General features: G+C 36.6%; 3 protein-coding genes across 3 annotated transcripts; all 3 read right to left on the bottom strand.

The window, feature by feature from the left end:
• Positions 1-8,482: 8,482 nt before the first annotated feature.
• On the bottom strand, positions 8,483-8,809 carry LOC142171950 (secreted RxLR effector protein 161-like). The gene has a single exon (XM_075235680.1). It carries the CDS (start codon positions 8,807-8,809, stop codon positions 8,483-8,485), a length of 327 nt encoding a protein of 108 aa, XP_075091781.1.
• An 825-nt stretch (positions 8,810-9,634) lies between these two features.
• Positions 9,635-10,459, bottom strand: LOC107831239 (uncharacterized). The gene has a single exon (XM_016658988.2). It carries the CDS (start codon positions 10,457-10,459, stop codon positions 9,635-9,637), a length of 825 nt encoding a protein of 274 aa, XP_016514474.2.
• A 1,358-nt stretch (positions 10,460-11,817) lies between these two features.
• On the bottom strand, positions 11,818-12,261 carry LOC107831238 (uncharacterized). Its single transcript, XM_016658987.2, has one exon. It carries the CDS (start codon positions 12,259-12,261, stop codon positions 11,818-11,820), a length of 444 nt encoding a protein of 147 aa, XP_016514473.2.
• Between the last annotated feature and the right edge of the window lie 1,048 nt (positions 12,262-13,309).

Raw genomic sequence — 13,309 nt, 5'->3', positions numbered from 1 at the left:
AGATTTCTGAAATCGGTCCTGAGCTGTTGATTGTCTAGTAACAACTTTTTCAGCAAGTCATTCGTACTTTCTTCCATTTGTTGGGGTGGCTTCTGAGGTTGAGTAAAATTCCCTTGAGGCCTATACTGATTCTGTTGACTTCTGCCCCATGAGAAGTTAGGATGATTCCTCCAGTTTGGGTTGTAAGTGTTCCCATATTGCACATGTTGATTCATAGGACCTCTGTTTTGTTGCCCCACATAGTATATAGATTCAGGATTCGTGGGGCACATGTCAATCATATGACTGTCTCCGCATAGTTCGCAACAAATAGACATCTGCTGTACATGTTGCATTTGTTGTGTTGTCATTCTATTCATCTGATTTGCCAATTTTGCTATATCGGCTCTCATGGCGGAAAAGTCATCAAGCTCAATCAAACCGGCGGCCTTCTGTTTAATTCCCCTTCGTGAATCCCCCTCTCCTTGCCAATTATGGTCATTAGCAGTGAAATTATTTAGCAAGAGTTGTATTTCACTATACGGTCTTGGCATGCAACTACCCCTATAAGCTGAGTCAAGATTCATCTTTGATGCTTCATCTAACCCATCAACAAAAGTGTGACCCAATACCTCATCAGTTTGACAATGATGCGGGCAGTCTCTGAGTAGCTTCTTGTATCTTTCCCAAGCTTGACGAAGTGTCTCGCCATCCCGTTGTTGGAACCCAAGAATTTGGCTCCTCAACGACTTTGTCTTCTTAGTTGGGAAAAACTTGATCAGGAATTTCCTTGCTAGATCATCCCAAGTGTGGATAGAGTTCGCGGGCTCCTTTTGCAACCATTCTTTAGCTTCCCCCAACAGTGAAAAAGGGAATAGTGTCAGCCTGACATAGTCCTTGGAGACGTTCAGATAATTGTAAGTGTCCGTGATTTCCAAGAAGTTCTGAATATGCCTCTGCGGGTCCTCATGAGATAGACCCACATATTGTCCTGTGGACTGAATCAGCTGTACCATGTACTGTTTGAGTTCAAAATGCCCAGTGATATCAGGCTTCACAATAGCCTGAGTCATATTCGCAAGATTGGGCCTTGCGGCTTCAATTACCGGACGCTCTTCATTGCCTGCCATATCTATTGGCTGTGGTTGGACTGCGATGTCCAAATCTCTTTCTATTCTCGTTCTAGCTTCGTGTTCCCTTCTCACTCTATGTAGTGTTCGTTCGATTTCTGGATCAAGAGGAATGAGGTTGTTTGCACTTCTACTCCTCTGCATTCGAGAGAAGACCCTGCGTTGACACAAACCAGGCAAACTGAAAATTAAAACTTGAAAACAAATATCTAATAAAAGCTTAACTTAGTCACGTAGCTAATTTCTAAGTCCCTGGCAACGGCGCCAAAAACTTGTTGCGACCAAACACACTCACGCAAGTATACGCGGTCGTCGAGTAATAAAGTGACTAAAAGTCGGATGTCGAACCCACGAGGACTTATGATTAACTATTAACTAAATTAGACTATCCTAATTATCTAAACAAGAATTAAATCTAAAAATATTTTATTCCAACTAATTAAATAAGAAAAATATAAATAATAAACTTTGAACAGAGAAAGAGCAGATTTTAATGATATCAATGTAATGAAAACGATCTAGGGTTATGGGCTATCTAACAATCCTATTGTATTCTTCAATTGAATTGACCGACTAATTTATCTAGCTTATTGGTTGACAGGGTTAATGCTCATAAGAATCTGTCGAGTTCTTACTCGCCTATTCAAGCTAACCTAACGCCTATATGTCTATGGAGTTAGAATCAACAAGAACGCATTTATAATTCCTGTAAATCAACCAAGCAAGGCAATTAGGTATATGTCTATCCTAACCACGAATCCGTTCCCCGATGCCCGAGTTCAAGAACTTGCCCTACTCAATCCTGTATGCAATATAGAATTCCCACTTTCGAGTTCAATTCTAGATTCGTAGATAATATTCAATTGGTGATCAAGCAATTAAATAATTAAGTGCAAGATTGAATAAATAAACTAATATGATAAATCAAGTAGTCAAACTCAATATCCGAATAACAATAGTCATGGAAGAACCACAACCCTAGAACGTGAAGTTTAGCTCCACATAGACATGGTAGCCAAACAACAAATCATATAAAGAAACATAAAAATTACTAAGTTTGGTGGGAGAAAGATGGAACTTGATGAATTCCGGCCTCCACAGCTTTGTCGTGGCTTTTTCCCCTTCCCAATATGTTAGATAACCTAAAAGAGGCGTTTTTAGCTTATATATTGCGTACAAAAGTCGTGGGCCAAAGCTCTCCTATTCCTAGTCCAATTCGGCTTCAGGGATTGATGCTAAGGTGGATGCGACGCATCCACCTTGTCCTCCATTTCTCAGCTTTGCACGCGATGGCGGACGCTATGGCCCAACTTCACTGCTAAGGTTGCATGCAGGATGATGTTTTCCTAGGTTGGATGCGACGCATCCAACCCTTCTTCCTCTGGCTAAACCACCTTTTCTTCATATTTTGCACTCCGAACACCTTAAATCGTCACACATAACTTAATTAGTCATCAAACCAATAATTACACCATGTTGGGTGTTTTAAAGATTAAATAACATCAAAAAGTGGTTAAAACATGGGCAAAGTAACATCAACACATATCGAAATATGCCAAACATCACTTACCAACCATTCCACAAATAATAAAAAAACAAATACAATAAACTTTCCAGACACAAGTTCACTATGGTGCAAATTCTAAAGTAGTACTATCAACAGCGGGAGAAGTCAAGATGGCATCATCATCAGTAGCAGAAGGTTCGACTTGAGCAGGAGAGATTTGAACACTAACTTCACCAGGAGTAAGTTCATCACCCTCGGGAAGGCCGACCTCAGGTGAAGAAAAGTTTTGACTCTGCTGAGTTTTTTCTATGGTTTCTTTAGTTTTTGCAATCTCAGCAGTCAAGTCAAAACCATCCTGGTTAGCCTCCATCAAAGTCTCGAGGCGCGTGTTCAAGAAAGCCCAGCTTACATCAAGAGTTGATTTATCCTCAAGGGCCTCATAATCCCTCTCCCATTGCTCAACTTCGGCCTCCAACTCTATTTTTTCAGTCAAAGCAGCATCGTAAGAAGTTTGTAAAGGGGCGAGTGATCTCTCTAAGAACTAGATCTTGTTAGAAGATGCACGGAGGTCTTCTTGAGCCTGAGTGAGCATTTGAAGAAGCTCCCCGGCATAGACTTCTTTATGATTAAGTAGTTCTTTCAGACCCCTAATTTCCTCAGTAGCTTTAGAAAGCTACTCGGCAAATGAAGACTCAAGGAGTTCTTTATCCTTGCCCACTTGACTGGAAGAGGCTTTTTCAATCGCCAATTCTGTTGCCGTCATTTTCACTTGTTGTTCCAAAGCACACTTTTCCTCATCTAAAACTTCTTTTTCTAATTGAAGGCCTTCAAATTGTTCTTTCCAGTTGTCCGCTTCCGTATGATAGTCGTTGACTAACTGCTCAGTATGGACAATTCTCTTAATCATCTCTGTGCCTATCACGTTGATCTACAAAAGAAAGGGAAGAAGTGATTATCAAACAAAGATAAAGAAATCACATTCAAAATAAAAAGCTAAGGCTTATACCTTTAAAGATGAATGGACAATGTCATTCATCCATGTCAAAGAGCCGTGGTTCTCCAATTTAGACTTCTCAAATGGTCCAATCAGCGGTTTTAGCCATACATCAGCTTGGCCAGACTTTTTCAAAAGATTACTATCCTCGGGGACTTCAACGGTAACCTTTTTCATCTTCCTACTGCTACTGGAAGAACCAGCTTCAACATGAGAAGTGGTAGCAATAGAGATAGTTGAGGAAGTAAAAATAGTCGCGGGAGGAGCAGTAGCAGCAACAATAGGCGCGGGAAACTGAGAACCAATAGGAACATGCACTGGAAAAGAGGCAAGGGGTGCTTCATCAGAAACTAGGCCAAAATCTTCGTTATCAAACCCATGGGAAAACAACTGCTCTGTAGAGTTACAAGGTGCAGCAATCATCTCCTCATCAGAGCTCACCAAAGTGGCACTTTCGGGCTCATTCACGGGAACTGAACTTGGAGGAGGAGTGGCTTCATCATCTGAAACAACACATCTCCTAGCCGGAGGCTTACGCACTAAGGAGCCCTCTTCTCGTTCCTCTTCACCCTCATAAACGTGAGCTCTCTTTGTGTTTCTCTTTGATGAAGAACTCAAAATTATCTCTTGAGCCATGAATAAAGAAAGGCTTGATGAAATAATAGACGCGACACTAACACCCCGTATGGGAAATCCTAGCAAAAGAAGAAGTTAGAAAATCTCCAAATAAATATGAAAGAAAGGAAGAAAGTTAGAGGGGGAGCATACCATGAGTTTTAACTTTTAAACCAAACCTATGAGAAAGGTATTTCCAAGACCTTCCTTCCATAGGAGCAACTGACAACAATCTTTCTACTCGTACGGAAGTCTGGTATTTCTTCAACAACTTCCATGGTTGCTAAAAAAACAAAAACAGCCATGGGATCGTAAGTTTTTTCTTCCTTAATAAAAGAGATGAAAGATATTATAAAAAAAAACGTACGTGCAAAGTTCTATTTTTCTGGAAAAGGCATGTTCTCTTCACCCACTAAATCACTTGTGGGAGCAGCAACAAAACGGGCATACCAGCCACGATCTTTATCATCTTCAGGGCTAACAAAAACCCCTTTACTCCTATCCACGAGAGTAAACACCCCTGAACGAAACAACTTAGGGGAATAAAGATGAAGCAAGTGTTGAAAGGTGAAGGGTAAAGAGGCCGAATTAGCTAGGTATCTTAAACATGCAACAACTCTCCAAACAATAGAACCAATCTGTCCTAAGCAAACATTAAAGAAATGGCAAAATTCTATAATGGCTGGGTCAATAGGTGGTTTGAAACCTAACGTAAAAGGATATGTGTAAACGAAAAAGTAACCAGCTTGAAACGAAGTAATCCTTTAGTTTGGACTAGGAATTAAAATTGGAAAGTCAAATTTCCAATGGCATTCTCTTCGCACAAGAGAAATCAAACCCTCAGTAATCTAGGAAGGGTAAATGGAGGTGACATGTGAAGCGATGGTTCTGAAGAATATGCAATGATGTATGGGAAACGGCGGCAAAATAATCCCGCCATAAATACGTGCCACTTCCCAAATATACCATTGCAGAATATTCGGCAAGTGGAGGGACTATCTGTATTGGTAAAAAATAAATATTACACGTGGACTAATATGAGGATGATAGTGCAAGATACATGGATTACTAAGAAGATGACAACTGGAGTGTCGCATTAAAAAGAGTTACGATTTACAACATGTACGAGCAAATCACTCATGAGACGAACAAGGTACAGTTGCCAGAGCCTAAATTATTCAGTGAAGAGACACATGCAGGATAAATCAAGACAATAAAGAGGGAAGATTCATGAACCTCAAATTAATGTGGAAGAAGAATCGAAACCGTTATAGAATCTTCATGAACAACTACGGTTGTCAATTATAACGCTTCATTAATGTCATTAATGCTCAATAATGATTCTGTCATAAAAGGGAAGAAACGTTATATTTGTAAATTCCTATATAAGGGAAGGGAATTTCACTTGTAAGGACACGTTCTGATAAACATTGGAATATAATTACTTTCTTGTGCTTTCTATTGATTACTTCGCCATTTTTTCCGATTTCTTTTCTTATTTTCGAGAGAATATTGAATTTCTTGATTATCAGTAACCTAAGTACTTCTAAAGATAGGCTTTGACTGAGAATCTGATTCTTTGGTTAAACAACTGTGGCAGATCGACCAACTTCGGTAGGTCAAAAAATCGACCAAAGTCAGTCGGTATTTTAAAATATTTTATTTTTTAATTTTTTTTACGAAACCGACAAACTTCGGCCGTTTTATGTTTTGGAACAAAAATGCGGGAAACTATTTTGGCGTCCCGATATAAAATAAAGTTAATATTCAAAAAATGACCGAAATCAGTCGGTTATTTCAGTATGTCATTTAAAAAAATCAACCGACTTCGGTCGGTAATTTTATATTTTTTATAAAACCGAACGAAATCTATCGGTTAGTTTCGTGCGAAAATGCAATTAAAGAGTACAAATAAAACAAAAGATAGACTTAAACCAAAATGTGACAATAGTGTAGTGGCAGAATAGTACCTTGCCACAGTACAGATCCCGGTTTGATTTTCAGACGGTATATTTTTTAATTACATAATTAAAAATACCGATCGACTTCGGTCGGTATTTTGGGTAGATATTTTCGTTTTTGGTCGCTTCTGAAATTTTATTGACTGACCGAAACCGGTCAAAAATTGCGACTGACTTCGGTCGCTATTTATTGCCGACCAGTCTAATTTCGACGAATGAAAGTCGGTCGGAAATTGGTCAGTTTTTTCAATTTTCCGACCGATTTCGGTCGGTATTTTTGGACGGTATTAGACAGTATTCTAGTAATAAAACGACATTCGGGGTACTAAATGGTGTGTTATTTTTTCGTGCTGAAAAATATTTTATTGTGGTATGATAACTAAACTAGCATCCAGTCAGAACTAAATACTCCATTCATACTTTTATTAGGCTATTAAAAACTCCTAGTACAACTAACTAGCTAATCTATTGGTGGAGGCAAAAAAAAAGTATAAGATTTTTAAGAGACCAAATGATGACATATATAATTAATTGATAAACCATGAGAAATTTTGAGAGAAAACTATCGTTAGAACATGCGCAGCGGAAGCAAGCATACAATCCAGGCATCTTATACATGTAAACTAGACAATGATATAATTACGAGATTAGAAACCACTAACCTCTTGAAAACATTGCACATGTCCTCCTCAAAGCAAGAATCGAGGACTGCTGTCTTCTGCTATGGTCCTAGTAAGACTTTGGACGAAATTGCTTTGAGTGAGTAAGAACAATACAACTCGAAAAAGGTCAGTTATTGGGTGAAAAATGTCTTCCTTATGTAGACTCATTTTCCAGCCAAAGAGGGCTCCAAAATCGTGTCGGATTCTACTTGTGCAAGTAGAATCATACTCTAACTCTACAAGATGACTTTTACCCCAAGTCACTTTTACCCAAGTCAGTCTAGATTTTTACTAGGTATAGCAGGGACCACAGAAATAGTAAGAGACTACCAATTATAGCATAATTCGAAAATTTGGATGAATTAATTTCTAATATAATTAATGGCAGTTTATTCCACAAAAAATCTGCAATTGAACTTCTTAATATGAATTTCGAAAATTCTCTAAAACTTATTTTAACTCCCCATGTTAAGATCACAAATACCAGTTAATTAAATTAAATTACTAACAATTTAATTTAATCAATAATTAAATCCTGTATAATTTCGCTTAAACTATTTTATATGACGGATACAAAATCCACTGGTCGTATTTTCACATGATAACTTATAAGCTTACATAAAGGGGTATCATCAAACTCAAAACCGAGTCATGGATTCTATCAACTAATTATTATTTCACAAATGCTATTCGTCATTTTCCAATCTATTAGGCATACACTAACTCTAAATAGAGTTGTACCTTTTGATAAATCAAAATAATAAACTAATCACATTGATCATAATAATTATATCAATATTAGGAGTATAAGCTCATTTAATGAACTAGAGAGAATGCTTTATATATATTTAGTACAAAAACATCTTTTCTCTACTTGGTCCGTTCAATATACACTAAGTATACTAGCACAAGAAATCGGAGTAAAACCACTCCCATAATCAAGACAAATTATACTATAATTTTTTACTACAATCATCAAGATATTTTGTCCAATAACATCTTCAATTGTGAACATAATTTATTAATTATGAGAACCGACAATTTAATCTTTTGTGCATGAGCTAAGGCTCCATACACTAAATTATCTACTACATAACTAAAGGACACACATGTAACAAATAATCTATTTAAAATAGTACTTTATTGAAGTGAATAAATTAAATAAATAATTATTTCATAAAGTATAAAATACAATACTATATCTAAACTGCATGGTTAATAGTATCCCAATAATCTCCCACTTAGACTCATAACCATGTGTCTACAACTCTAACACATATCCCTTCTACATACTTGTCAAAAATCTTCTGTGGCAAGCTCTTTGTAAACGGGTCTGCCAAATTGTCCTCCGATGCAATCTTCAACACTCTTGCATCACCTCTCTGAGTTATGTCCCGAATTAAATGATATTTACGCTCAATATGCTTACTCTTTTTATGGATTCTTGGTTCCTTCGAGTTTGCAACTGCACCACTATTGTCACAATAAAGTACAATAGGTGCTTGAACCGAAGGAACTACATTAAGCTCTTTTAGAAAGTTCCCAAGCCAAACAACCTCTTTAGCTGCCTCAGATGCAGCAACATATTCGGCTTCCATGATGGAATCAGCAATACATGATTGCTTGATGCTCTTTCAACTTATGGCTCCACCTCCTAAGGTAAAAACATATCTTGAGGTAAATTTTCTAGAATCTCTATCTGACTGGAAATCTGAATCAGTATAGCCAATGGGTACAAGATCACCTGAGTGATAAACCAACATATAATCCCTAGTCCTTTTCAGGTACCTGATTATATGTTTAACGTCAGTCCAGTGTTCTCGTCCAGGATTTGACTGAAATCTACTAACCATGCCAACAGCAAAGCAGATATCAGGTCTAGTACACAACATAGCATACATGAGACTCCTTACAGCAGAAGGATAAGGGTCCGCCTTCATCTTTTCTATCTCATCGGTCATTTTTGGGGACTGATCTTTTGACAGAGAGATTTCATGCCTAAAAGGGAGAAAACCTTTCTTGGAATCTTACATGTTAAACCTGGTGAGAATAGTATCAATATAAAGTGCTTGGGATAAGCCTAATATCCTTCGCTGCATAAGCTTAATCCCAAGAATATGTGCCGCTTGTCCCAAGTCTTTCACATCAAAACGCGAGGACAACCATTCCTTTACTGAATTCAACATGCTCACATTATTTCCTATGAGCAAAATATCATCTACGTACAAAACCAAAAATGTAACTTTATCTCCATCCGACTTCTTATAGATACAAAACTCGTTTTCACATTGATCAAAATCAAAGGTTTTAATCGATGTGTCAAAACAAGTATTCCATGCTCTAGTAGCTTGTTTCAATCCACAAATGGATTTCTTTAATTTACACAACATGTGCTCATTGCCACTTTTAATGAAACCAACTGGTTGTGCCATATAGATGCACTCATCAAGGCTTCCATGAAGAAAAGTCATCTTGACATCCATTTGTCAAATCTCATAATCGTAATGAGCAGGAATGGATAAGAGAATCCTAATGGATTTAAGCATGGCTACTGGCAAAAAAGTTTCCTCATAATCGATCCCTTATTTTTGAGTAAACCCTTTTGTAACAAGCCCACCTTTAAAAGTTTGCACTTTTCCATCCACTCATCTCTTTTTCTTATAGATCCATCTACAACCAATGGGTTTGACTCTAGTAGGTGGTTCTTCAAGAGCCGGGACTTGATTGGAGTACATGGACTCCATTTCAGATTTCATAGCAACAACCCATTTATCATCATTTGTATCCTATAGTGCTTCGTCGTAATTAAGAGGTTCTATATTAGGTTTTTCAGGGATTCTATCATAATATTCTCCCAAGAGCACAAACCGGAGAGGTTTATTAATAATTCTCCCACTACGACTAGTCACTACAGGTGCAGTTGGATTTTGTTGTTGAATCACAATATCATTTTCCGGAACTGAAGCTTCAATGTTATCCTCCACACCTTGCGGTGCTGGGATATCATTAACTTCTTCCTGAAGTGCAGGCTGCACAACAATTTCAGGTTGCTGAACAATCTGAGATTGCTCAATATTACTCCCACTACTTTGGGGTAGTGAGATGTTAGGAAATTGCTCTTGTGCGTTCTGCTGCCAATTAACATTTCTCCCGCTATGATAATGCAGTGGTATGTCAATACTGGCTTCCAAGATATGTTCCAGAGATGAGTCATTAGTTATTCTATTACTTAATTTCTGTAAAACTAGTTTACTTTTAGGAATATGGTTCATTAAATAGTCCTCTTCTAAAAATCTGGCATTTGTTGTAACAATTACCTTCTTTTCTTTGGGACAATAAAATAAACCTCCTTTAGTTCCTTTTGGATATCCAATGAATATGCATACTTCTGTTCTCGATTCCAATTTATCCGCTTTCTGTTTCAGCACATGTGCTGGACAACCCCAAACCCGAATGTGCCGTAAACTTGGCTTGCGCCCAGTCCACAATTCTGCTAGGGTTGAAGGTACTGACTTTGAAAGAACCAAATTTAGAATGTAATTTGTTGTTTCTAAGGCATATCCCCAAAAGGAAAAAGGCAAATTAAAATAACTTAACATTGATCTAACCATTTCCAAAAGGGTTCTATTTCTTCTTTCTGCCACACCATTTTATTGTGGTATTCCTGGGGCAGATAATTGAGATGTAATTCCATAATCTGATAAGTATTAAATGAATTTCGCAGAAAGGTACGCACCACCACGATCAGTTCGCAATGTTTTGATATATTTATCATGTCGTTTCTCCGTTTTCGTCTTAAATTCTTTGAATTTCTCAAAGCATTCAGACTTACGGCGCAACAGATAAATGTATCCATATTTTGAGTAATAATCTGTGAAAGTCACAAAATACTCAAAACCACCTCTTGCTTGTATATTCATGGGGCCACTCAAATCAGAGTGAATTAATTCTAACTTATCGCTGGCTCTATTTCCTTTTGAGGAAAAATGTCTCTTGGTCATTTTACCTTCTAAACAGGATTAGCATGTTGGCGGTGCCTCCACTTTCAATGAACTCAAAGGTCCATCAGAAACCAATCTCGAGATCCTATTTAGATTTATATGACCTAGACGTAAGTGCCACAAATAAGTTTGGCTCAATTCAGAGATACATTTTCTTTTATGTGGAAGATTAATGTTATTTAATTCTTTTGGTTGTAGCAGATGAGAAGATATATCAAGAATAAAAAGGTCATGTACTCTAGCAGCAGTGTAGATAAAACATTTATTAAACTTAATAACAACAGAGTTATTAGCAAAATCAACATTATACTCAGCATCCATTATTTTCGAAACCAAAATCAAATTATTTTTAATAGAAGGTACATAGAAAACATCTTTCAAAATTAAAACTCTATTACTACTAACGAAACTCTAATATCTCATAATGCTAAAGCTGGTACTGGCTCGCCATTGGCTTCAAAAATACAAACTTCATTCTCACTTAGCCGTCGCGTTTCCTGAAACCCATGCAAAGTAGTGCAGATATGATTAGTGGATCCTGAATCTAAACACCAAAACATGGTAGAGATAACCGCTAAACAAGTTTCAACGACATTTAAATTCGAATTACCTTACTTATTCAACTTTGCCAGATAGGCAGGGCATTGCTTTTTGTGATGCCTAAGTTGCTTGCAATGATAGCACTTTCCTTTGGGCTTTTTCACACCAACCGCACCTCCAGGTGCCAAAACCTTTTGATTCTTCTTTTTCTTACCGCCTTTCGACTTAGAAACCGAAGCTTTCTCAACATTTAGTGCCACAACTGGAGCTTGCTGTTTGATAATAGATTCTGCCACTTGCAGCTTATTCAAAAATTTCGCCAGTGACAAATCCATTTTGTTCATATTATAGTTCAAGCAAAATTGTTAAAAACTGTCAGACAGAGTCTACAGGACTATCTCAACTTGAGATTCCTTATCAATCACAGCTCAAAGGACCTCCAGTTCATTCAAAAGACACATCATCTTCAGAACATGGTCCCTGACCGATGATCCTTTAGCCATTTTGGTGTTCAAAAGGGTTTTCATGATTGTCTGCTTAGACGTACAATTTTGCTCACCGAACATCTCTTTGAGACTTTCGAGCATATCATAAGCAGACCCCATAGACTGATGCGGATGTTGCAAAACATTCGCCATAGAGGCAAGAATGTAACATCGTATCATCTCATCAACCTTGACCCATTTGTCATATGCCTTAACCTGATCATCAGTGGCATCTTCATCAGGTTTTTCTGGGCATTCCTCAGTGATTACAAATTTGTAACTTTCAGCAGTTAGGACAATATCAAGGTTCCTTTTCCAGTCAACATAATTTGGTCCTTCTAACTTGTTTTGGTTCAAAATTGAGGTAAGTGGGTTGAATGAAGACATGGTTAATCTGATTGATAAGATGTTTACCCCATAAATTAAAATAGAACCAACTCAGATGGTGAGTAAACTTTTAATTTAAGATTGATAAATATCACTTTTATAAACTCTAGTTTCATAGAATCAATATATAACTCAGTTGGAGAGTTAATACAATTAATCAAATAACTAGAGGTAAAACTACAGTAATCATCTATAATGAACTTATCCGATGTGGATGAAGACCTATGTCAACATATAAATTCATTATATTACTGTAAAACATGATTGGAAACCATGGGAATTGAACCCTACCATCACTGTTTTCTTAAGATTTTTTTTTAGTTAAAACAAATTCCAGAAAATAGAAAAATGGCCAAAACCCCATCTAAACGACCCTGAATGCCCAAAAAACAACGTACGTCATGAGCAAAGCTGATGAGTATTGCTCATTGGGTCATTTTCGATGAACCTACTAAATTTGAGGTCAATCGTAGTTCGACAGAATTTCAGAATTCCAAATTCATGACATATTCGAAACATTTTGTTTTTGGTGTTTTTTTAAGGTTTTGATTATTTTGACTCATTCAAATCACATAATATACTTATGTATGTTAATTCATGATTTCAGAACTCAAAATAATATTATTATAAAATTACAGTGTCGTTTTCATATATAAAAATAACCGTTTTCATGGATCTAATACAATAAATATGGGAAAAGTATCACTATTTTCACCACTGTTCATACTTTATGTATATTAATCCATTATTTCAAAACTGAAATAATATTCAAAACGGTCACATTTTTATTAAATCAACACTGTTATCTCTTTAAAAAAAAAATGCAACAAAAACATGATAAAAATAGATTGTCATGAAATATAACACCATTATTTATGCATATGTATATTAATCCATAATTTCAGAATTAAAATACTAATTAAAACAGTCACATTTTTGACATAGAATAACCATACCAAAACAATATTGTATTTTATATGTTAATCTACTATTTTCATAGAATAATCATACCAAAAATGTATCATTTAACAACACGTTTTAAATATTA

Source organism: Nicotiana tabacum, chromosome 17 (assembly GCF_000715075.1).
Source record: "Nicotiana tabacum cultivar K326 chromosome 17, ASM71507v2, whole genome shotgun sequence".
NCBI classification, from domain to species: domain Eukaryota; kingdom Viridiplantae; phylum Streptophyta; class Magnoliopsida; order Solanales; family Solanaceae; genus Nicotiana; species Nicotiana tabacum.
The sequence above is the reverse complement of the archived record's forward strand: the minus strand, read 5'-3'. Positions and strand labels throughout refer to the sequence as shown.